Source organism: Zingiber officinale, chromosome 5B, assembly GCF_018446385.1.
Source record: "Zingiber officinale cultivar Zhangliang chromosome 5B, Zo_v1.1, whole genome shotgun sequence".
Taxonomy (NCBI): Eukaryota; Viridiplantae; Streptophyta; class Magnoliopsida; order Zingiberales; family Zingiberaceae; genus Zingiber; species Zingiber officinale.
The window spans coordinates 68,192,970-68,220,368 of record NC_055995.1 but is presented as its reverse complement, the minus strand read 5'-3'; the positions used below and the strand labels follow the sequence as shown (position 1 = coordinate 68,220,368).

At 36.3% G+C, this 27,399-nt stretch overlaps 1 protein-coding gene across 1 annotated transcript; it reads left to right on the top strand.

Moving 5' to 3' along the window:
* The first annotated feature begins 23,242 nt into the window (after positions 1 to 23,242).
* On the top strand, positions 23,243 to 24,788 carry LOC121984482 (BOI-related E3 ubiquitin-protein ligase 1-like). Its single transcript, XM_042537417.1, has 4 exons — positions 23,243 to 23,393; positions 23,495 to 23,559; positions 23,643 to 24,007; positions 24,094 to 24,788. Exons 1-4 carry the CDS (start codon positions 23,350 to 23,352, stop codon positions 24,616 to 24,618), a joined length of 999 nt encoding a protein of 332 aa, XP_042393351.1. The 5' UTR covers positions 23,243 to 23,349; the 3' UTR covers positions 24,619 to 24,788.
* The last annotated feature ends 2,611 nt before the right edge of the window (positions 24,789 to 27,399 follow it).

The following is a 27,399-nucleotide window of genomic DNA, read 5'->3' as shown; positions in this document are numbered from 1 at the left end:
TTTTTGTTATTAATTATTGCAAAAGAACAAGTATAGGGGTGTTGCGATTGTTCTAACTTTCTTTGTATTTGATTCCCTCTTCTGAAGGTACTGGAAGAGATATTTTAGTGGATTACCTATTGATAGGTCCACAGGACCTGGGTCTTGGAGTAGGAGTCGCCGAAGACTCCGAACCAAGTAAAACTGACTGTATTTTCTTGTGTTCTTTTTCTTCTTAATTTTCCGCTATGTATCTTTTAAATTTCAACAAGAAACAAGTTTTCAAAATCACGTGATTAACCCCCCCCTCTCACGTGCGACTCGATCTAACAAGTGGTATCAGAGCAAGTTCTGCTCTGAATTGGTGCAACCACCAATCAAGCCAGGGGGAATTGTTTTATTTTCTTTTCAAATTTTAGTTTTTTGTACTCAATTTGTGTAACACCCATAGGATCCCTAGTCATTTTATGTGAATTGTTTCATGATTAGAATAAGCCTTATATGAATATTTTCCAAAAATAAAAGAAAAATAGAACCAAAAAGAGGCATGACCAAGGTTTGAACCTTGGACCTCTTGTTAGATGCATGAATGTCATAACCAGTAGCCCCAGTAGGGGTGTGTTGTTAGGAAGGAAAGGGACAAGATAGTTAAAGGTAAGGAAAGTGAAGGCTCTCTTCACTAAGAAGGAAAATTTTAAGTTTCCTTCTTCTTCTTTCAATGAGAAGTTGGTTTTTGCCTTCTTCCTTCATGGAGAATAAATAGGAAAAAGGGAAAGAGAACTTCATTTTTTTTCTTCCCTCTTCCTCCTCCTCCTCTCCACCGAAATCAAGTCCCTCTCCTCACCATTGCCGAAACCAACCAAAGGGATTTTCTCTCTAGAAAAGCTTCACAAGCAAGGTAACTTCTCCTAGTAAATCAAGCGAGAGGATGTAAGTATCCCCCTCACCTGCAGAACAAGTAGCTCCCATGTTTTCTATGCTTAAAAATGATTTGAAAAACCTAGGAAGTTACCTTGTAGGGTTCGACCATGATAAGTAAATTTAGAAACATGCAATCCATTAGTTTTTGGTTATCTATGATTGTTAAAGTTTTATTGTTACATGTGTTTAAAAAAAAAACTTAGAAGCACACTCTTTTAAGTTTCGGCCATGAAAAGATAAAGAGGTTTAGAGAAGGTTAAGATGTAAACTATGCTTGTACATGATTTCTTATGGTTTGTAACTCACTACATGATGTTAGGTTAAGGTTCTTCATGTTTGATGTTGCTTAGATCTTGGAACTTTGCTCTTTAGGGTTCGGCCATGAAAAGATAAAGAGGTTTAGAGAAAGTTAAGATGTAAACTATGCTTGTACATGATTTCTTATGGTTTGTAACTCACTACATGATGTTAGATTAAAATTTTCATGCTCCATGTTGCTTAAAGATCTAGAACCAAGCTCTTAAGGTTTCGGCCAAGAGGGAATAAAGGAATTAGAGGAAGTTTAAGAACCTAATTATGCTTGTTTATGAATCCTAATTATATGTCACCCACTATATGATGTTAGTTTAAGATTTTTCATGCTTCATGTTGAAGAAAAGATTGAGAACCATGCTACTAGGGTTCGGCCAAGAAGAAGAAAAAAAAAAGGAGATTAGGTTAAAAGCTACCTAGGGTTTCTAAAGGTCTTACATGATATGTTAAGTATTGTGAAAACTTAGGTATTTGATTTCCATGTTTTATGTTGCTTGAAAACCTAGGTATCATGATTTTGATGGTTCGGCCAAGTTAGGTTTTAGGGTTTGTAGGAAGTTCAAAACCCTAACCATGCATGATAATGATTCTATATGATATGGTATGAACTTTTATGTTATGATATGCTTTATGTTATGTACACACATGCCATCATGTTATGATTCCTTATGAAATGCTTTATGTTATGTGCACTTATGATTCCTTATGGTATGTTTTAGGTTATGTGCACTTTATGCTATCATGATATGCTAAAAACATGCTATGTTTCATGATATGACAAGAACATGCTATGTTACATGATATGACAAGAACATGATATGTTTATGAAAGGCTTATGTAAGATGAAAAGCCTAAGAGATGCTTCCCTTAAGTTGGGATAAAGAGCACTCTTCATGATATGACAAGAACATGATATGTCATGATATGACAAGAACATGATATGTATGATATGATAAGAAACATGATATGCTATTTTACTTTTGTATGGCTTGTACCAAGGGTGGGCTCCATAAGCGCCCCTAGGTCGATGGTCTATGAAACGGGCCTAGTAAAAGGGATGGGCTCCTAAGTTGCCCCTAGGTCGATGGTCTATGAAACGGATCTAGTTCCTAGTAGGTTCAAGATTAGCAACCTTGGATCTACTTAGGATGCGCGCATTCATGTATATATGTGGTACAAGCCGGGCCATCATGTTGAGATTATGTTTAAGTATGTATAAGATATATGTTTTCAAAAGGACATCTTGCATATGTTCATTTCATGATACATGTTTTCAAAAGTACATCTTGAATCTACATGTTCATGTTATATGGTTCTCCTTTATGCTTATGTAAGATGCTCTTGAAAATATGTCTATGATGCTTATATGATCATGTTACGATTTTATGATTATGCTCTCACATGATATGATATGATTTTATGATTATTCTCTCACATGATATGATATGATTTTATGATTATGCTCTCACATGATATGATATGATTTTATGTTATGCTCTCATATGATATGATATGATTTTATGTTTATGCTCTCACATGCTATGATATGATTTTATGTCTATGATCTCATATGATATAATATGACTTTATGCTTATGTTTTCACATGTTATGTTATGATTTGCCAAATGAACATGTTACTACTTTATGGTTATGCATGATTCATGGTTTTGTGAGTAGGAAAGGGACTTACTAAGCCTATGTGCTTATAGTTTTATGTTTCCTTGTACTGCAGAAAAAGGAAAGGAATGACTAAATTAAGAGGAGCAGCAGGAAGGGCAAGAATGTGTGTGGAAGTGGCATGGTGGAATAGATCCATTTATATTTCAGAACTTATATATAACTAAGTTGTGCATGAGAACCATGTTTTGACTTTATGCTTTTGAAAATAACTTGAACTAGTATGGATAGTTATGCACTTATGTCCTCCTTGTTGCATGTTGGGATGCTTATGATATCATGAATCATGTTTTAAGTAGTTCCTGATAAATCAAGTTATATGCATGAATACTAGTGCATTCACATGTTATGATTGAAAGATTAGCATGTTAAGCATGGTTCTATGTTATATGACTATATGGTTCACATGTCATGTTTAGTCCATATGCATATGATTAGATTAAATTTTAACCCCCACTTCCGCTGCCATGATTTCATATGCATATGTATACATGTATGTATGTTTTAAGTAAGTAACCCCGTCCCTTCTTTAGAGTAGTAGTAGTAGAGGGGCGGGCATTACAATTTGAATTGGTAGAACTTAGCCTTTCAAATAATGTTTTTTTGTTCAATTTTTAACTTGAAATTAGTGCAACACCACTCGAGTTCCTCGAAGCTTTTTATTCTTCTTCTCAAACTCTGCTAATCCAAGACCAAGTCTTGATACCTTTCCTCAGTTTTCTATCTATAGTTCTAAATGACCCAAAATGAAGGGTACAGGACCGTTCATCTCCCACTCTTCAACGGGGATGATTTCCCATACTGAAAGAAGCGAATGGAGCTATACCTAAAAACTAACTTCGACTAATGGTTCAGCGTCACCAAAGGGTATAAGACGTTAATTGACAACGCCGGAATTCCAATGGACTCGGAAAATTGGAATCCGGAAATGAAGAAGAAGACCCAGATTAATTTCAAGCCCCTCAACACAATCCAGTATGGGTTAACAAAGGAAGAGCTGAGTCGCGTCGGCCCAAACGAAAATGCCAAGGTGCTATGGGACAAACTCATAGAACTACACGAGGGAACCAACGACGCAAAGGTAACGAAAAGAGATCTATATTTAAATAAATTATTTAATATAAAATGCAGGAAGGTGAGACTGCAAATTAGCTACATGCGAGGATAAAGAACATCTTCAACGGACTTCACACGATTGACCACTGGATGGAGAATCGTGATCTTGGGCATCCATCGTGGATGCCTATAAGATTTCAAGGAACTTATCCAAGTTAAAGTTAGATGAACTTTTTTTATGAATTGGAGCTACACAAATAGACTAATGCCAAACCCGAGCAAGGTGTTGCCTTTATTGCAAGAACATTAAAAGAAAAGTCTAGAACCAAACTAGAACCTGAAGTTAAGTCTACCGTGAACCTGGTAAGGAAGATGTTCATCGGGAGAAAATAAAATTTCACCAAAAAGGACCTGCAGAAGATCAACTCCACCTCTAACTCCAACAACAAGTCAAACATCACATAGTTTGGATGCAACAAGAAGGGGCACTACAAGATTGACTACCCAAATCTCAAGAAGAAGAAAGGCCTCAAGGTGGCTTGGGATGAATCATCTGTAGAGGAATCAAATGGTGATGAACCAAAGCATACCAACTACCTCATGATGATGGATTACGGACCAAAATTTGAAAGTGACCAAGAAGACGGGTTCAAACCTGAATCGAGCCACGAGTCTGCATTGGTTTTTGAAGGTTCTGATGAGGTATAATTTACTTTAAACAAAAAGTTCTTTAAAATAATAGCATGTTTAAATAAAAGATTAATTAATTCTGAAAATAAAATAAACTAACTAATCAAAGAAAATAAAATATTTAATAATCAACTAAATTCAAATTCAACAACTGAGCCAAGTCAAGCTGAAACCCAATTCAAGTTGCAAAACTTGAAAAGGATAATTTCATATTGAAAGGCGATGTAGTTGAACTAAAAGAACTACTAGAGAAATTTATAACTAGATCTAAATACCTTGACATGATGTTTAGATTACAAAGAGTTGTATACAATAAATCTGGACTTGGATACAAATCCTGCTTGACTAACAAAATATTTATATCACTAACAAGTCAAAATAAGAAACTAACTAAAGTCTAGGTTCCGATAGCGTGTTTAACCACATAAGTAGGACTAAATTATTTTTATGTGCCTAAAAATGGCATTCATCATTTAAAACCAAATCAAAATAAACCTTCAAAACTAAATTCCAAACTAAAAAATAAAATAAAATCAAACAATGCAAATTCAAATAAACTTAAATCAAATAACTACAAAACTAGCTCAAATTATCACCAAGTCTACTATAATTATAAAAGTAATCGACACAGACTCAAAACTTAAACCTAGCCAAATAATTTAGGAGGAAGCTCCAAATTAGCTGACATCTCCAAAATAATAGTTTACCCAGCTGGACAATTAGGATTAGTCAACAAGGGACAAAAGTTTAACTCGATCAATGGTACTGATGAAGTTTTGGATGATAGTAGGTTATGGAAACTCTATCTATGCATGTCTAAGAAGATATGGCTTTGACCTGGTGCATTTGACTTAATAGAATTAACCGAAGCTACCCCTTACGAATCCTAACTAGTTAGACTAAAGTTTTATACTAAATTCAATGGATAAGACTATTTGGAAAACCTTGAAGGCATGGTTACTCTAATGATGTCCAAGTGACTCACCATAACCTAGAAGTTTATTCAAAGAATGTCTATTTGCTGAACCTAAAGCTAAACTTGAATCTAACACAAAGTTAAACCCAACCCTAAAAATTTCATCTAAACTCATCTCACTAAATTATAGGATATCCTAATTGAAAACATAGATCAGGTGAGATGACTAAGGATCAAAAATTAAATCAAATAAACTAAATAAATTAAAATAAACTAAGTTAAATTAAATAAATTAAAAATAAACTAAATAAATTAAATAAATTAAATAAATTAAAATAAACTAAATTAAATTAAAAATAAACTAAATTAAAATAAACTAAGTTAACTAAATTTAAATTAATTAAATAAATTAAAAATAAAAAAAATTAAAATTAAAATTAAAAATTAAAAACCTAAAATTAAACTTAAAAACTTAAAATTTAATACTTGAAAAAAATGGCACTAACGAAAGGCGCCTCCGAGACCATCGGAGGCGCCCTCGGAAAGGCAGGAAAAATACCTCCCTAATTGACCGAAAGTGCCTCCGGTCAATTGAAGCCACCTTCCACAGCACATCGAAGGCGCCTTCCATCAAGATTGAAGGTGTCTTCGACTAGATCTTTTCCAATGAACAGAGCGATGCTTTGTTCGCGAATTCAGACACAACAAGGCGCCTTCCATCTACTGTTAGGAAATGACGACATGTTACCCCTAGACCTAGTAATATCCCATCTACTGATATTGGGTTTCCCTCTAAGCAGCTTAGATTATTTTTTCTGAAGCATACATATGTTGTATTGAAATCTAGATATCTAAGTAGGACTTTCTTTACAAAGTATTGCACTCCTATTGTAGAGATTATAGATTACTACTAGTTGGATTGGCTAGTTTACTATAGTCATGCAGTAAATCTAGACTTATGTGTACAGTTTTATAATAATCTTGTTAAGATTGATGACCTGATCTATTCCACTAGAGTTGGTGGGAAGGATTTCAGTTTTCCCCCACTCTGTTGTATGGCAACCTAGGACTCAGGAGGTCAGCCTGTCCATTTATATGTTACCCTAGTAGGGATCTACCATTTGGTGAACCCTACTCCCATATTACGTTAGACACTATCTATATGTATTTCTTTGGGGAGGAGAGATTACCTACAGTCAGTTAGGTCCTCTCACCCAGGGTATAGGACTATATTTTATATCGAGTTCTGACCACCTACATTCTGCTGATCACATCTCATGATGTTGTGATGATGCGACCATCTCATTCATTCTTCCTGTATGCACTATTCCAGTGCCTTGACATCGACATTACATTACACATATTTCATAATGTCATACATGCATCTAGTCCGGACTAGAAGAAAAAAGCCTAACAACAACGGTTTTTCACCGTTATCGTAGCCTCTTTCGAACTGTTGTTAAAGGTCGTGTTGTTAAAAGGGGTGCCCAAAGACAACAGTTTTTAACCGTTGTCTTTGGAGGCAAAGATAACAGTTTTACAACGGTGAAAAACCGTTGTCTTTTCATTCAACGACAACAGTTTTTCACCGTTGTCTTTGAGCGTCTACCTTTAATAACAGGGTCTTTAACAACAGTTTTAAACTATCTACGACAACGGTGAAAAACCGTTGTCTTTTTTAGATAAAAAATAAAAAAAAAATTAATACACAATTTTCTAATATTATAAATCATTCAAAATACTAAATTTCAAAATAAAATTTAATATACAATTTTATAACATTCAAAAATAATATCTATAACATTCTGAAGAAATTTCATAAGCAACCAACAAAATTTCATAAGTAACCAACAAAAAGATAACACTATTAAAACAAAGGTAGAACAATATAACATGAGATTTTCTACTTAGATGTCGGTGAAGAGGAGGGATTGCAGCTCCTAGTGCTCCTTAATTTGTTAAAGTCTCTCCATTTTTTTAGCTTGTCGGCATTCTTCCCAATACTCTTGAGGACACCTATTCAAATAAAGATATATATTACAAATTAGAAATAGACACCTATTCGGATAATTCAAGTATCCGATAATAGGCATGAAATATGAAATAGGAGAAAAAATAAGATTCAAAATATAAACCAATTCAGTATGCTTACACAACTTCTAGAAAAATAAAAGAACTAACAGATTCAAGATAACAAACATTTGAGCAGACTGAATTCTTAAAAGAATTATTACAGATGAGATAATCATCCAATGACAAACTATATATGCATGTCAACAATTTGCAAGGGAAAGTAGGAAACTCACTTGTTCGTAGTCTGGATTTTTGATCCAATCTAACCTAGAGCATGGAAAGTAAAAACATATCAAGTAAACATCTAGTGAAACAAAAACTAGAGCTTGTAACAAAACCTAAACTAATTGCATTCAAATAAAGAACAAACATCATTGGAACATAAATCACTAAACTAACAAGCATTACATGGAATTAAACTAAAGAAATTGTATCAACTAAAACCTATATAAAGGAAAGCTAGCCTAGCCTAAATTACATTAGCAGAAAATGAAAGGCAAATGACATGCTGCTTTGGTACTCGATCAAGGAATTTCAATGATGGATGAGGAACAGGAGTAGATATGTGATCGTGTTGTGTGCGCTAAGAAAGTGTGTAATAAGAAACATCATGGTTAAAGTGTAAAGCAGATATGAAAAGAAAAAGGCAAATAAAGAATATTCCAAACCCCACAAAAAAAATTATAACTCATCGCAATTGCCCAATTATAACTCATTCCGGTTTCATTACTGCATTTTGTTCTTCCTTCAAAAGATATCACAAGACCAACACCTCATTATTTTAGCCAGGTTCACATGAAAGTACAAGTGAGAAAACAACTGATCCAACAAATGTCACGGGAAAAACACCAACCTCCAATGAAGTCCCTTGGAGCTTTCTGATTACCACAATCAACAACTTTTTATATATGTAACCAACTTGAGCATACCAAACCATAGTGAAAGTAGAGACACATAACAATCTCATGGTATCATTAATGCAAAATGTAATAAACCAATGAATTTTTTTTTTTAATGAACAACGGTAGATTTAGTGATGATCCATTTGAAAGTAATAACTACTTTTGTAGAAGAATAGATTAACTAGGAAAAGATACGATGATAGATGATGAGAGTTCAAAGTCAGATTGAACACTGATCATGATGATTCTACTCTTTAGTGCAGAGAAAAAGGGAAGCAAGCATTCTAAAGAAATTGAATTAATGAAACAATCTTTAGAAAACAAAAAGGGGAGATTTCAAGCAGTCAAGATGGCATCGTGAAGGTAAAGCCCTAATTGTTTGTCAGAAATGTTAGGTTACGGCTCACCGGCGACGTCCATGCCGTCGTAGACGTTGCGATGGATGGTTTCGAATGTGCCCCTGGCGATGACCCCTTTGATGACGAGCTTGGACGGTTCCGAATGTGCCCCCGCCGCCTTCTTCTTCCTTTGCCCGTCTGAACCCTAGAAAGACAGAGAAGTCTGAGAAACGCCTGGAGGTGAAGAACACACCAAAGATCCAACTTCGATGGGATGAAGATCAAAGCTTGCCCTGTCGCCGCTTGCTGTGGAACCCTAGCCCTTGCAACTCACGTTGGCGAGAGCAACACGGTAGCCACGGAAGATGTCTTTACCATCGCTCGCAGCCGCCGACACTCGTCGTCGTTCGTCGCCGTTGGAGAAATCACGGAAGAGAGAAAGGGGCATCGGGGGAGAAAGGAAAACGCGAGGATGAGTAAAGCCCGAGCCAACTATTGTGCTTCCGCGTGAGAGAAAATAAAGGAAGGTTTTCTCTTTCATCTGGGCCATCCATCTGTGAGGAGAGGAGATGTGGGGTCAAATTTAATCATGAGAAGGATGGGTGGCTTGATCTCATTCTTGATGAAGTAAAGGTCCAGATTATTTTAGATATGGATCAACGGTCCAGATTATACTTAGGTGCCGAGTGAAACCAAGGGTTTTATTACTTCTTACTTGATCCAACGGTTCATAACATCCCAGATTGAGATGATAACTTGACAATAGACAATATTTTTTAAAAATCATTGTCATAGACACTAAAAAATTGATAATAGACAACGTTTTTCAAAAAACGTTGTCTTTGACCCACAAAAATCAATAATAGACAATGATTTTTAAGAAAACGTTGTCTATTAGTTAGAAAATAAAGAGATAGATAACGCTTTTCACTAAAAGTGTTGTTAAACAAATAAAGTCAACGCTTTTTAAAAAAAGTGTTGTCTTTTAAGTGTTGTAAAATCTCAATTTTCTTGTAGATATCTCAAATTTCTTATCAATGCACCGACACTTTACGAGCAAAGCAGCGAGAGCAACAAGGAGCGTCTTTCATAGAGGAGTCGCGAAGGAGGAGTCGGAGCTAGGTTTTTGTTCGTGGAAGAGTCTCGGAGAAATGGGTTTTAGGTTTTTGTTCGTGAGTTTTTTTTCGTGAAGTTAAAAAAAACTATTATTTTTTGGGATTCAACAACATTCAATAGACAACAGTTTAATAAAACTGTTGTATATTATCATGTAAACAACGCTAAAAGACAACAGTTTTTTAAAACCGTTGTCTTTGACATACATTAGACAACAGTTTTTTAAAAATCGTTGTCTTTGACATACATTAGACAACAGTTTTTTAAAAACCGTTGTCATTTAAAAAAATTATGATGAACAACAACGATTTTCAATAAAACCGTTGTTAAATGGCAAAAAGACAACAGTTTCTCGAAAAACTGTTGTCTATTAGGTGTGGTTAAATCTAAAATTTCTTGTAGTGTCCCATCATTAGGTTACAGGTTCACATGTCATATTGTCACATTCTAGCATACATGTTCTCACCCATAGGGGTAGATATGACACAGGGTACAACCACTCCCCTTAGCACATATGATGAGATTGGTCAGCGTCAGTTTGCATTAGTGCATATAGACATTACTGCTCAGGGGGGACTAGTTTGGAGAGCAGGACCATAGCCAGAAATACCAGGCGAGGCCGAGGACAATTTCCCACCTATCATTCTAGATGAGGGAGAGGAGTTGTCAGCCTTTATGATTGAGGAGCTTTACGAACACCCTATGACTCCTACCCAACCCTCGACCTCGCTATTTGTCGAGGACCGACTGGCTCAACTTGAGGAGTCCTCCGCACAGCCTTGGCTGTCAGCCTCGGATGGATTTAGCACCATTTGGGGAGAGATGAGCACCGGCTTCTCTGCTCTCCTAGAGGAGATGACCATTGGCTTTCAACTGATCCTACGGACTGTGCAAGAACCTGAGCAGCCCCCACCACCTCCAGCTGATGATCAACTTTAATCTTATTCATTATATAGTGCATGTTTTAGATTTTGTGACTGTTTGGGCATATACTATTTTCCACTCTTTACCTTTGTTGCTTGTTCAAATTAGGAATGTGCTTCATAGACTAGGCTTGCTACTTTCCAAACATTTTCCAAACAATTTGCAAATTCTAGGAAAAATTTCTTACTTTCTAAAATTTCTCATTTCCTTAGAATTTTAAAATTGATTTTAGCTTTAAACTAGATCAAATCTATAGGACGCATATTCCTATAGAACTAGAATTTGAGCATCTCACAAACACACTAGGATTCCCTTGATTGTGTATTCCAAATCTAGAATAGTGTGAGATGCATAGGCACATTGCCTAGACATAAGATGCTTATATCTGTGCATCAACACAAGTCTGGGTGAGAAATACCAAATTACAGTGATCAGGTTAAGTAATCCATCTTAGTTAAATACTAACTGGGCACATATACTTAATTTGACTAAGTGAACACTGCTATCTTCTTATAGTTAGTAACTACTGGTTAGACATGGAAGGACACTTTCTAGGTATTTAGATTATTTTTAATATCAGATTTAAGGGGAGGATATTAAAACCAATTTTCAAAATAATTTTAAAATACAAAGTGTCTTTGAAAACTACTTTAAATATACTTTGAAAAATATTTTTTAAAACACACTCAAACTTTTCCAATATTCTTTTTGAAAAATTACGTTTCTAGATCATGTTGACTACATTTTGTAAGTAGGTTGAGAAATATAATACAACTTATCTTAAGATATCTTGAAGAAATTATGAAATGTTTTCAAATTCTTGTTTAAGATACTTTGAAATTGTTTATTCAAAATTTATTTCAAAATTATTTTTTAATACAGAAGTACTTTTCAAAACCACTATTATGCTATTTTTAAAAATTATCTTGAAAGTTTCTTTAAAACTATTTGAACTTTAAAATTTACAGTTAGTTTTGTAAAAGTTATCTTTCAAAACCTAATATAAAAATTCTAAACTTTCCTTACACAAACTTCTAATATTTTTTTATAAAAAATACAAGTGTTTTGATGAAAGTTTTTTTAAGGTTTATAAAACTCTTTTAACTCCTTTCCCCAATAATTCTGAAAGTTTTTTTTGTTGAAAAATTTTATTAATCTCACTGATTACTTTACTTATCACACTTTTTTTTTTGTTATCTGCTCATTTTTGTTTTTTGATGAATGTAAAGGGGGAGGGTTAGGGGTTAAGTTAGAAAACAAACGAAAATTAGAATAACTTAACTCCAAAAATGATAAAGAGAACGAAACTAACTATCTTTTTTTTTTTTGTGTTGCTTCTCTTAGAATAATTTTGTGTGTATTTATTGTATATTTTTCCTAACTTAACCTAGGTTGTCATTGAATCAAAAAGAGGGAGATTGTTGGTGCAGTTTATACTAACGGTCTAACTTAGATTTTGATGAATGATAAGTGAGTTAAGTTAGGTATTTTGTGATCTAATTGCGTTACCAAGTGTGCAGGAATTGACAATCTAAAGGACCGGACACCAAGCTGAAATCCAACAAGGTCCACGGGATCGGATAGCTAGTGTGAAGTCCAGATAGGTCAACAGGCCGATCGGATATCTAGTAGAAAGTCTGGTTGGGTCCGAGGGACCGAACAATCGGCAGAACTCCAATTGGGTATGTGGATCGAACAACTAGCATGAACACCTGGTGGGTCAGAAGACTAGTCAACCGGCTAGAAGATGGTAAGTAAAGGTAAGTTACTAGAGGAGAGTGACTTTGTAAGGATGCGTCCTGGTTGAGGGACAATAGGCGTCAATCCAGCTTAGGTCCATTTTAGATCCCTAATCTGAGACCTTAACTAGTTCCTGGTCCTAGGAGGACAGGAGCTAATTACTACTTATTTTCACTGTGCTAACTTTATTTTGCAGGTTAGATGTTTTAGTTTTGAACTAACACAACTTGTAGGGTAAAAGGATCAAAAAGCCTTCGGATGAACAATACCTGAAGGCACCTTCCAAGCGATAAAATTTGGATCTCAGTGTAGATAAGGCACAGCAAAGTCAGAATAAAATTTCTCTCATTGGAGGCACCTTCAACACCTATGGAAGGTGCCTTTCATGCCCTATTTAAGACAGTATCGACCAAGCTTCATTTAACAACTACTATACGAGCTACTACGTGTCTATTGAGGTTCCGACTGCTCCAGCATCCTGCTGCGACTCTACTATGAAGGTGCTTCACCCAACTACTACTCCGAGGACTTCCAATTGTGGCCAGCACATCGACACTGACGCTCGAGCACTCTCACTTCGATTTATACGTGTCGGTAACAAAAGATTTTTGTAATTAATTATTGCAAAATAATAAGTGCAGGATGTTACACTTATTCTAACTTTCTTTGTACTCGATTCCCTCTTCCAGAGATACCGGAAGAGACATTTTAGTGGATTACCCATCGATAGGTCCACTAGACCTAAGTCTTGGAGTAGGAGTTGTTGAAAGCTCCGAACCAAGTAAAACTGACCGTGTTTTTTTATGTTCTTTTTCTTCTTAATTTTCTACTACGTACTTATTGTTAGTACCCCCAAGATAGTTTTGATGTAATTAACCAAGTCAGGTTATGTCCTATTGATTTTTAACCTCTATGCTAAGTGTGTAGGAACTTAGGAGCACAGGAAGTTGAGTGACAGACGCAACTAGCGAAAAGGGCGACACAGGAAAGAGCCGATGGGGTCTACGCGTCCAAGGGATGAGGCACTGCTGAAGAGTATGCAGGCGGATGAGAAAGAGGCGTGTGGCATTTCCGAGGGATGAGAAGCCAGAGCAGAAGATTGCTCGAAGGCCGAAAGTTGGGTACGGGTGAGCCCTATTCTGGATGGTCGAGATCACCCAAGCGAAAGAAGCCAGAGCGGAAGACCTGGACCCAAGCGAGTGGAGCCAGAGCAAGAACCCAGACCAAAATAGTTAACATAAAGTTAACTTAGGTTCGGGCGCCCGGACCATGAATTTCATCCAGATCATGTTTGACGCGATCTGTTGCGATGGGGATAAAGTTTTATCCCCCTAGAGGCACTTGGAACCCTTCTAAGCGCCCCAACCAGGGATATAAATACAACCATAATCCCAATGGTTCAAAACAACACTTGTGATTGATTCCTATTCAGTTCAGTTCTATAATCTAGTGCTTTAATTACTGTAAAGAGGCTTCTCCGCTTGAAGGAGAGTTTAGTGAGTGTTCAACTTCCTTGGATTAATAACCTTTTCGGTTGTAAGCAAGTAAATCATTTGTACCTCTTCCTTTATTTAAGTCTCTTATTTCTTTTATACAAGTGTTAGTTTTAATTATGCTGTAAAGTTTGAGGAAGGTTTTTTTTTTTTTTGCAAGGCTATTTATCCTCCTCTAGTCAGCCGCCAAGAGTCCTACAAGTGGTATTAGAGCGGGTTCACTTTAGGAGGACTAACCATTGAACGAAGCACATGAGATGGTCAGACTGAGCATCAATCCATCGAAGTTTGAGGGGAAATTTACAAGCTGGAAGAAAAAGATAGAGGTATTTTTAAAAATAAATTTTGAATTATTAATCATTATGAAATATGATTTTGTAGCTCTGAAAGACAAAGAAGAATATCAGTAGGCAAAGAAGGAGCAAGTCGACTTCGTGGCAAACAGTAAAGCAGAGTTTCATTTGCTTAATGTTTTACCACCTCAAGAAATCAATCGTATCGGAGCCTACAAGTCAGCCAAGGAGCTCTAGGAAAAATTTCTGGAGCTACACAAAGGGACCTTGAAGGCAAAACTAGCGAGATGGGGCCTACTCCAGAACCATATCAACAACCTCCAATTAGAAGAAGGCAAAACCGTCACTCACCTCCACTCAAGAATCAAGGAGCTTATCACCGAACTCACGAATCTCGGAGAAAAGGTAACCAACCAAGATTTGCTTAGGTATGCACTTAACGCATTTCCTAGGACTCTGAAATGGTCGACCTTAGTAGATGCGTATTTCATCTCTACGGATTTAGAGGTAAATACTTTAGAAAAACTTTTTTCAACTTTTGAAATTCATGAGTCAAGATGTGCAAGTCTAAGGAAGGAATCAAGGCAAAACATTGCCTTAAAAGCTAAGAAGGATGAAACAAATTCCGAGACATCACTTGACGATGATGAAACAACGTTAATAGTAAGGAGATTTAAAAAATTATTTAAATCTAATAAATTTAATCAAGTGCAACGTAGAAGAAAGAAAAGAAAGGTAAAGTGCTACCACTGCAATGAAGAAGGGCACATGAAAAATAACTGCTCAAAATTGAAGAATAAGGACACAAGCAAGGACAAGGAAAAGAATAAGAAGTCAGCTCAAACTGACAAGCATAGAAATCTCAAAGAGACGTGGGATGAAACGTCATCCGAATTAGAGTTAGAAGTCCTCACCGGACTTACGCTAGTGGCAAGTCACCAAGAAGATGAAGACGAAGCAAGCTTGTCCGAAATGAGCATCGATGAAGGAGGAGCAACATCAGAAGAAAGCAACACTTCAAGGGGAACTTCAGATTGCGGGATCGACAAGGGAAGTCAGGTACAATTTCTTCCTCCTGACAAGTCATTTCAGTTTATAAAACTATTATCAAAAAATTATTGTAAGTTAGAAAAAGAAAATAAGGAGTTAAAAACAACCTTAGCTCGTTCTTGTCGATTAGAATATTTCGACAAAGTTAAAACTAAAAATGAAAAATTGAAAATTGAGAATGCAAATTTAAAAGATCAAATAGAAAACTTAAAAAATTCTGCACGTTTAAATTTGTCTGCTTCAACTTTCAAGAACTATAAAAGATTAAATTGGTAATTTAGATATTACAAGGGGAAAATTAGAAAATTATCTAGAAAATATATTTCTCAAAAAAATTTAATTAACCCAGTAGGAAGGAACCTATATTGAATTTCAAAATCATATTTAGATTGACTATTTTTTTAGACTTAGGGTTTTCAGAAAAAAAGTTAAATATTTAATTTCTTTAAAAGGCTTTGTCTAGAAAGTGGTTGTTGTTCCAATAATCAAGAAGACCTAGTGTCTCACCACAATTTGGAAGTCAATTATTGAAATAAATATTTAATTGACTTATTGTGAAGCACTTAACTAATACTTTAAATTATTTTTTAAAATTTCTGTTAGAAAAATTCTGATTGTTAAAATTTATTTAATAAAAATCATATTTGTTACAATTATTTTAGCAAACTTATTTTTCTATGAAATTTTGTCTAAACAATTTTTTGAAATTTTTTCTGTTAAAAATTTATTCTATGAATTAGTTATCAAAGTGTAAATTTTTAATTTTACTTTAACTTTTTGTGAAAATAATTTTTTTCTTGTTCAACCCCGGTTAAATTTATCAACAATTAAAGGAGTTTTTAATATTTTTGTTTATAAAACCAGTGTTTTTGAAGCTTAACCGTTCATATTTTTTTTTGTTTTCCCTTAGTCTTTAAATTTAGATTTTCCAAAGTTAATTCAAAGTACCCTATTTAATGTGATCAAAGGAGGAGAATGAAAGATTAAGTCTAGGGGAGGGTAATTTAATTTTTTGCACATTATTGAGTTGCAAATTTATTACCTTATTATTATTTCTTTATGTTTGTTTACCCTAACTTAATTCAAGGTAGTTTTGATGTGATCAACCAAGTCAGGTTAGGTCCTGTTGGTATTTAACTCCTGTGTCTAAGTGTGTAAGAACTTCGGAGCACAGGAAGTCGAGCAAAAGACACAGCTAGCGAGAAGGAAGGTATGAGAGAGAGTCGACAGGCTCGGTGCGTCGGAGAGACGAGACTCTGAGGAAGAGTATGCGGACGGATGAGAAGGATGCTCGCGGCGTTTTTGAGGGTCGAGAAGCCAGAGCGGAAGATTGTTCGAAGGCTGGAAGTTGGGTTCGGGTGAGCCCTATTCCAGATGGTCGAAATCATCCAGGCGAAAGGAGCCTAAGCAGAAGACCCGGACCCAAGTGAGCGGAGCCAGAGCAAGGCCTCGGACCAAAATAGTTGACATAAAGTTAACTTAGATCCGAACGCCCGGACCATAAATTTCATTTGTATCGCACTTGACGCGATCTGTTGTGATGAAGATAAAGTTTTATCCCCCTACAGGCACCTGGAACCCTTCTAGGCGCCCCGACCAGGGCTATAAATACAGCCCTGGTCTCAATGGTTCAAAACAACATTTGTGATTGATTCCTATTCAATTCAGTTATGTAATCTAGTGCTTTAATTACTGTAAAGAGGCTTCTCCGCCTGAAGGAGAGTTTAGTGAGTGTTCAACTTCCTTAGATTAACAACCTCTCCAGTTGTAACCAAGTAAATCATTTGTGCCTCTTCCTTTCTTTATTTAAGTCTCTTATTTCTTTTATGTAAGTGTTGATTATTATTAAGCTGTAAAGTTCAAGGAAGATTCATTTTTCTTTGTGGGGCTATTCACGCCCTCTAGCCGATCGCTAAGGTCCTACACTTATCTTTTAAATTTTAAAAAGAAATAAGTTTTCAACACGCGTGACTCGATCCAACACATGCCACACATAGCGCTGAATACATTCAGGGTAAATTGTTATAAAAGGATATTGAAATACTGACTTACCTCTGACATGAATGGAGGGATGTGGAAACGTAGATCGGCTGCTAACTGGTCATTAAAGAAAGTGATGTGGTTAGCAGGAGGATGATGAGGACGAGAGTCTATAGAAGGAATAACAATATGATAGCTTTTTGGGATCTCATACCTAGAGCGGATGAAGGACCTATCAGACTTATTAAAATTTGAGCCAGTAAGGGTATACCAAGGAGAGAAGAACTCTTGAGCCATGAGAAAGTGTAAAGAAAACAAAGAACAAGTAACTTACTAGCTCACTTAGGGCGGAAATGAGAAGAAGTTTGCAAAGAAAGATCGCCGAAGAAGGAGAACAGGGAAGACGAAGAGCAAAGTGTTAGGAGTTGGTGTCACTTAGGTTTTTTTTTTTATAGAATACAACTTACAGTCATTCGATCAAAATAGCAGACACACAGAGGATCTTTGATTTGCAGGGAGAGAGGTGTCGTTGAGTCATATGAAGAAGCGTGCGTTAGAGGTCGTTTTAAAGAACGAGGAGTGGAGCTACGTGTTGACCTGACCACGGTTCGGAACCGACGGTTCGACGGTTCGGAACCGCCGGTTCACAGTTCGGTTCACGGTTCGTCACGGTTCGTCACGGTTCAAGATTAATATGTTAATAAAAATTAAAAATTAAAAATTAAACATTAAACATTAAAAATTAGAAATTAAAATTTATTAAAAAAAGGGCTTGCACTTATTTAAGTTGCCTACGTATCCCTTTAGGGGAATCAAAGCCCACGTAGTTCTTTTACATTTTTATCCTTTTACATTTTCATTCACTTCCATTTCCTGTTCCTGTCGTATTATCAAAATCTTCAACTTCGTCATCCGAAAGTTGCATTCCTTGGATTCTTTTCTCCGCTCTGGTCCAATCGTCCAGTAATGCTTGGGCTTCCAATGAGTCGGGAGACAAAGTTGATCGTCGTTCATCTAATATGTTGCCGCCGGCACTGAACGTCTGCTCCACAGCAACAGTTGACACTGGACAAGCTAAAATTTCTTTTGCGATCACGGAGAGAACGGGAAAGCTTTGAGCCTTCTGTGACCACCACTTTAAGATATCGAAGTTTTCGCTATCTGCTTCATTAAAATCAAAAGAAGTCGTAAAATAATTCTCAAGTTCCTGTGTGAACTTGAGGATCCTCGTGGACGTTTTGTCCGTTCTTTTAATAAGAGTTGTGTTTTTGTAAGTTTTAAATTACTACTAGTAGTTTGTTGTATTTCAGAAATATTAATTTGTGTTCCATATTTTGCATAATATTGATTATAAATATCATATAAATAAATTCTAACATTATATATAATATTAATGGGAAGAAGAATCTTTAATTGAAATTAAAGCATCATAATATAAAGTTAACATTTCTTGTAAAACTTCTAATTTAAATCTAGTATTTAAAGCAAATGCAATTAAATAAATTTCAGGAATTAAATAAAATATTTTTCCCATTTAGTTTTCATAGCTAAGATGCAAGGAGATAAAGATTCATTATTAATATGTTCATTTAAAACTAATACTATATTAGAAAAATTTTCTAAAACTAATTGAGCAGTGGGATAATAAACACCGGAAAGTTGTTCGGTTGCATCATTAAATACTTTTAAAATTTCACAAATACTACTACAAATATTCCATTGTTGTGAAAATAAATATATATTAGCATTAGTGTTTTGTGCAAAAATGAACATAATAATTATTTATATTGAAATGAATCTTGTAATAATTGGTATGTTGAATTCCAACGTGTTGGTACATCACGTGGAAATTTTTTAGGTCTCATTCCATTAATTTTACAAAACCTACCCCATTGTTTCATTATAGATGGATGAGACCATAAATAAGAAATTGCAATTCTAATTGGTTTAATATAACTTTCTAAAATTTTTAAACCATCTTGAACACATAAATTTAAAACATGGCATACACAACGAATATGAAAAAATAAACCTCCAATAATAGGTTGACAAACAAATTTTAGATCATCTATACAAGCGGTATTAGAACTAGCATTATCTAATGATATTGAAAATATTTTATGAGTTAAACCATATTCTTCTAAAATTAAACATAATAATTATGCGATATTATGAGCATTATGTGATTCATTCAAAACTCTATAAGCTAATAATCTTTTTTGGAGATTCCAAGAGTTATCGATCCAATGGCAAGTCACACCCATATACGAATGTGTTTGCCAATGATCACTCCAAATATCGGAACATAAAGAAACTTTATTATCTAATTTACTAAATTCATCAATTAAATTCTTTTTCCTTGTTTTACTAATTTTTAATTGTACGAGTAAGTGTAGTCCTAGGAACACGCTTAGCACATGGATTAAGAGATTCTTTACAAAAATCTTCAAATGTGCATTTAGATCCAAAACTAAAAGAAAGATGTTCTACGAAACAAATTTAGCTAATGATTCTCTTAATTTATTATCAGAATATAAAAATAAATCGGAATCAATACTATCATTAGTTGAAGAAAATCTAGATAATTGTATTTGAGAACAGTCAAGTCCATATTCCATCGGGTGCTTCATTTCTACGTATTGTTTCAACGACCCATAGCCGCCGCTGACTTAGAATTTGTAGGAAGCATTGCAATGTTTATACTTTGCACGCAATTCTCTTGACAGAAGAGTGACATTCTCAAAATGTTTAGTGAAAATAGAAGATTTTAGAGGAGGAAGTTCCCGAACCTTAGAAGTATTTACATCGGTTCAGAAGGTACTCAGTTTCATCATCGATGGATTGAATGTTCTCGTGCTGATTCATTATTTTCTTTCCCCTTTGAGATTGAGATGATGAACCTCCACAGCCCCCTTCCCTTGTAGTTGAAAATTGGAAACAAAAGTGCTTACAAGTGGCGACTTGGAGTCAAAAACATGTAGAGAATATGAAATTAAAAATAAAAGTAGTGAAGATGTGTGTAAAAATAATGAAATGAACTCCCTATTTATAGAGTTTTGATAGTAACGGACACTAAATCATAGCCATTGATCAACAAATCAACGGGCAACCGGCCCGTTGACCCGGTTACGGGCCCGGGCCGGGTCCGGGCCAGACCCGGCCCGAGGTCGGGTCTAGCTACGTGGCATTCACCCATAAATGAGCATTTATGATGGAGATGACAACTGAATCATTCCACTTCCAAAATGCCTCTTCGTACGTCCTCGGTACTCTCTTCTGAATAGCCAGCCATTGACAGATAATTTTTAAAAATATATTAATAAGTACCCCAGGTGCAAATGAGAATATGAATTTCCGGATGAACTTAGTAAAAGGGAGGAGCAGACGAGAGTTAGACTTGGGTCCAGTTAGTCTACTACACCTTCTTTGACTAGACTTGAAGGGGAGGCTAGTGATATGGATTGTAACGAGCGGACCCAAAAGATGACATGACGGTCAAGGTCAAGGTGATGTGGAGGTCAAAGTCAAGGGAAGTGAGCATTCCCCGCCTGGCTTCATTACTCGCCTAGCGCTAAGGCTATTAGGTCCAGTCCGACCGGATTACAAACCATTCGGAAGAGGGTCGACTGACGCTTAAGCCAGTCAAACATGAGGGGTTTAGTGCTTCACTCTTGAACTAAAACGATAATATGTCTGGTCATTCAATAGCCAATTGGGTTTAAAGACGGTCAGCCGGAATGTCCAACCCACCTAACAATCGACCAACCATAAGTATGGTAAGGGTCGGCCTCCCCAATGCTCATAAATCTCTCTATACATGCTCGGCTAGATAAAAGGTCAGTCAAGCTTAAGGCACTCAACTTTATATTGACTCTCAAACGGATTTTCATTACACACAGTATGGATTTCCAGTACGCCCAATGCATCATATTATTCTCTGAACAGATTTCTAATAACATTCAATACATAACAAAACAGCTTAATGTGAGGATAGGCATAAAGACGGCTGACCTTATAAGCCGATCGGGATATACTCAACTGACAATATAAGTAGAGAATCCTAATAACCTATCAGAATAACAACCATATGTTAGAAAATATTCTGTTGAAACCTTCTGCAAGGATTATTGTGTCTCTCATTAGCCGGTCACTTATAACAGTATATTTCTTCAATAGCCTCATCAACAACATAAGATATAAATGACAAAAGAGGTATACATATGAGTAAATGTAATATTCCTCGGACAATTATTGCACATTACCTAGGTTGTACACTTTTCATTACCCAACAATCTCTGGTATTCTTAGTCACCTCATGATTACAAAGATTATAAGAGGTGGTATATAAAGGGAGTCCTCTCCGTTAGCAAGGTATGCTCTCTGAACATCTAAAGCTCACTCTCGTGTGCACGTTCTCTACGATTCTTCATTCACCCATTCAGAATTGTATTGACTTGGGCATCGGAGGGCTTTCGTCAGGGACTCCCCTCTTGATTTTGGCCATTGACATTTTGTTTGCTCATTTTTGTGTGCACGAGATCAAAAGGAAACCTCTTCTCAAAGTAAAACATCTTCCCTCAATAAACAACTAAGTCACCATTTTCAATGTACCATCTCTTCAATTTTCAGATAGGATCATGAGTGATAACATCTACAAAAAATGAAGAGAACATGACAAATAGTCCCGACCTTATTAAAGCTAGTCATCCCTTGTCAGTAGAAATATGGGCACATAATGGTTCAAAGTAACACCTCATCCATGATTCGACGTCCCTAGACATAATCGAAGCTCAAATTTAAAATTCCATCAAAGTACTCAAGCATATGATCGAGCGTCTACTAAACTTCATCACCAAAATAATTCCACATTCAAAAAAAAAACATTCAAGTTTTTTTTTAGCACTTAAATTACAGAGCGATTTGAAACGAATTATAATTATATCATTAAAAGCTAACTATAAAACTAACAATAATTATTATATTACAACAACCTATTTAAATGTATAAAGAAAGATTAGCCACGAAGTCCACTATGGATGATCCTCCGAGCCCGGCGTCAACGTTGACCTGAAAATTAGACGTTCCCCATTTCCACTCCGAATATGACGCATCCACTATCCTTAATGACTTTTGGTTATCTTCTCTGCAGTCAAGTTGACCATGCGCAATTGCCTGAAGTTTTGAAGTTGCTCGTGATTATCGAAACGTGAAATGTTGTTCTTTTCTCGTCTTTCTTTCGTCCCGTGGCACCCGTAATAAATCACGAAGTTACCGCTGTCATTAAATTAACAACAAAAAGGCTCCTCATGCGTTGTCCGTACGCCTCCTTAAAGCAGCAGCACAGCGGCGGTAGCGGACATGACAAAGCAGATACCCACTGAGACTTCAAGGGAAAGGAGTTGGCTGTCAGTAGCCGTTCAAAGCAACTCACGGTGCCGTAGTGGTGGCGAGCTAGCGCTGTCGCTGGCTCCGGCAGTGCACCGTCGCGTGGTCCCACGTGGTAGTAATTATGACGCTGCCGTTCGTACGGGTCACGTTGATCCCATGCGGTGGTGATGGTCAAGTGGGGCCAAGCCAGAGGCCGCATAAATCGTATTGCGCGAACGGAATCCGTTGCATGAATTATTAACTCGAAGAAGGAAGCGAAAACCGAGCCGGGAATAGAATTTTTTTAAAAAAAAAAAATTGAGAGTTAAAGAAAGAGGCGACGTGTCGGTGTCAGGCTTTACGTGTCCGACGTGGCTTCCTCTCCTTCGGGCTCTCGAACGTTATAAAAGGGATCACTCCCAGACTTGCCAAACGCCATTTGGTGCGCTCTGTATATTGGAGACCGAAGACATCGTCGGCGTGCGTGGTGGGGAGTCTTGGATCTGGATCTACTACAGCTCATGGCCGTGCAAACCATCGGTTTCTCCTCTGAATTCGGTGCTCGGTGAGTTAGTCGCAGTGGATCCGTTCTTCTCATCTGGAACTCTATCCCTCGATTCGACTCTTTTAAGATCGATTGCGTTGCGGTGGTTGTTTTTTTTATAGGGGAATCGATGAAACCCTGATGCTGCAGCAAGACCCCAGGCAAGTTTGCAGCAATTTTGGGATCGGTGAGTGAATGCCCTTCTTCCTCTGTTTTTGAATCGTTCGCGTTGAGATTGATTGCGTGAGATTCTGCTTGTGGATGGTGCAGGAAAGCAGCAGCAGTCCCAGATCCGGACCGATCCAAGTATGTTTAGTGAACGGAAGAGAGAGCAGACTTGCAATGTCTCCACTCCAGCGAAGCGCCTGCGGGCGGAATCCGTCGCTTTGAATGGTTGCAATAGTGTGGCGACATCGCCGTTTTTCCCCTTTCTCGATCAGACTGCCAACGCGCCTGTGAAGCTCGTTGGAACAATCCCTGGATTTCTTCCAGAGAGTCGATTGCCGGAATCCTGTGCGACTTCGACCAGCGGCCGGCATGCCTCGTCTTTGCAGCCCGTCTCGGCTTCTTTCGGTAATCTCGTTTCTCTTCTCTACCAGCAGAATTTGGAAATCGACGCCTTCATCCGCCTCCAGGTATCTTGCTTGGTCTCAGCTTATTATATGGATTTTTTTCAGTGTTTTTTTAGTCTTGTCGGATGATTAATTTTTCTCGATTGCAGCACGAGAGGATGCTTCGTGAGTTGAAGGAGATGCGAACCCGACATTGCCAAGCCGTTCTCTCTTCGTTACCGAAGCAAACGGCGAAAAGTTTGATGGAGAAGGAAGCGGAGTTACAGAGCGCCGCCCGCCGGAACGCCGAATTGGAGGAGAAGGTGCGGCAGATGAGCGAGGAGAACCGGTTCTGGTTCAACATGGCCAAGAACAACGAAGCCGTCGCGAGCAACCTTCGATCGAGCCTTGAACAAGCCTTGCTTCGGGGCGGCGCCAGCTACGGAGACGCCGGTGACGTCGCCGCCGACGTGGTCCCCGACACCGACGACGTGGAGTCCTGCTGCGAAGCGGAGAACTCCGTGGCCGACGCACGGCAGTGGAAAGCCTGCAAGGCGTGCGGTGCGAGGGACGTCTCCGTTCTTCTGCTGCCCTGCCGACACCTGTGTCTTTGCGAGGACTGCGAGCCCGGGGCCGACGGGTGTCCCCTCTGCGGCGCCACCAAGCAGAATTCCTTCCGTGTACTGATGTGCTGATGACCGGCGATTGGTGGCGTCACGGTTTGGTGGCTCGCTCAGCGTCCGGTAGTATAATTTACTCGTTTTTTTATCAATTACGAAGCGGTAAAAGAACTCCTTTATGTTTTTTATTAAATTTTAATTCGAGGGATTTATTGTCGTCTAATTTAGCCGATATTATTATTTCATCTATCTGGGGCCTGATAACTCAGAGCATTAGCGGTAGCGGTAGCGGTAGGGGCAGGGTATTCAATTATCATCGTATTTCATCATGAGCGCTTTCTATTCATCTTAAGATTAATTAATGATGTTAATTAGATGTATTATTGGTGACTTGGTGAGGTGGTAGAGCGCATTGCGTACGGCCTAACGTGGAAATATCAATTAGACTTGTCTTTTAAATTTATTATTTTTTTACTTTCGGTTTCACAAAGTTTGTTGCTTTCTTTAATGGCATGACCCACCACTGGTGGTGGTGCGAACAAAGCGCCCAAAACTAATGCAAAGTAGCACAACCCAACAAAGCACCAAATGTCTTAATGAAAAGCATCGACAACTGATAATATATTTTTAAGAATTATTTTTATTTAATTGAATTTGGAATTTTCAAATTGAGATTGAATTGATATTTTAAATAAACCAAAATTTTAAATTAATATAATCTAACATTTAAATTGGGTATTCAAATTATTCCATATTAGAAAAAACAAAATTTTAAATTAATATATTCGAACTTTGAAATTTTATCGATTAATTCGCTGAGTCTTATTAATATCTCAACTGTCCCATCTTACCCAATTCCTAAGGAACCACACTTCTTTGAAGTTTAATAAATAATTGATTCTTTTTTATATAAAAAATTACATATGTAGCTGAACGATCGAGCACGATGCGTGCCAATTTGGAGGGCCGGCCACACCAAAACAAATAATGGAGTTGTATGGGATTCGAGGAAAGAATAAAAGGAAAAAACTAATTGAGACCAACTCGTGAGGCTCAGGACTTTTCCAATTTCCCCTTCGACTTTTCGCCAGCTCCACTGCATGCATCATGCCTCACACGCCCTGCCCCACCACGATAACCCTGGGAAGAGAGAGGTGGATCGTTGTACAACTGTTAATGGGAGTGGAATTGAAAGAGCGAGGAGGACGTGCAGGACGTGGTGCTCAGCGAAGGCGACAGGGTGCTGCAAGATTTTGCATGGCACACTTGCTGTACCGCGCGCAAACAGATAATACAAAGAGTTTAATATTTTTTTAAAAAAATTATCTTGTCAAATCATTTATTTTTCTCCACTACAGCAGGAGAATAATATTTTTTTTAATTATTATTTCGGGTCAAATCACATCATAAAAGCTTATGATTCTTTTCATACGGTCTACTCTTTTGATCGGCAAAGGAGGATTACATGTGCACCCATTAAAAGTACAACTGCCTTCGTGCATTTAATATTTTTGGAGACCAAAAATATTATTATTTTATATTTTTTTTTAAGCTTCAGATTTTACGAAGAAAAGTCAGCATTTCATTCTTTCAGTTAAAATAACCAAAGGATTGGGAAATTTTAGGTTTTTAGGGTTATATATATCAAAGTACTATGATATTCATAAGAAAAATTCTTAAAAAAAAATTTTAAGGATAGATAAATAAATGATTAGATCCATCATTTTATTTTTTGTGGATCCCATCATTTATGTATCTATCCTTAAAAATTTTACTTAAGAATTTTCCTTAAGAATATCATTTCTCATATATCAAAAATACTATACTGCAAACTTGAGCCTAAAGATTCGTCCCGACTTAACTAGAAACGCTTAAAATTAATTTAGATGCTTGTGCATGTACTAGTTTAGGTGTTTAGATTGCGTCAGAATTTATTATAATAAGTTTTTTTTTATTTTTTATATTTTAGAGTATGTTATATGTATTTAGAGTTTAAGATTTTAAAATTAGGAGTTAAGTTATAATAAATTTGATCCAATAAAATTTTTATTCTAAAGCTTAGGTTTTTTTCTTGGATTATAGTACTTAAGATTAAAAATTTTAGATATTTACGAGATATATTATCTATTTAGAGTTTAAGATTTTAAGAGTTTAGGGTTGAGTTATAATTAATTTAAGTTAATAATTTTCCTTTTAATTATAATATTCAAGATATAAAATTTTAGATAAAAAGATGTAGTCTTTCTCTTTAAGAAAATATTAATTTAAAAAGAAATTGAATTCATATGTCTGGATTAGTATGTCGTGTACAGTCCACAACATTTGATTAATATATGGGGTTAAATTTTAAATTATATATATATATATATATATATATATATATATATATATATATATATGTCAAGTATTAAATTCTGCCCATTTAAAAATAAATTTATAAACTATTTATCTTATTTGAAATTTAACCCACTTATTTGATGCAGATAATTCGGATAAGAAATTAGTTGGTTTGAAAGGAAGCTCATTCCTATATCTAGATTTGTTATTGAGTGGGATATCTAAAAAATAATATTTAAAATTTTTTCAAAGGCTTTAAATATTTATTTTATTATTTTTAATAATTTTTATTTTTAAATATTTAAAATATTTTTGATAATTTTGCTGAAGTTGGATTTATCTATATAATTATCTATTATTTAGGTGTTTGAGGGTTTATTAAATAAAGTGAAAAAAAACATCTTGAGAATTACGATTTTTTTTATTTTCTTTATAAATCCTCCTTCTTATCCACCCACGAATAATTATTATCTAATCCGACGTCATTATTATTGCTCCTCCAAATGCTTCACCACATCA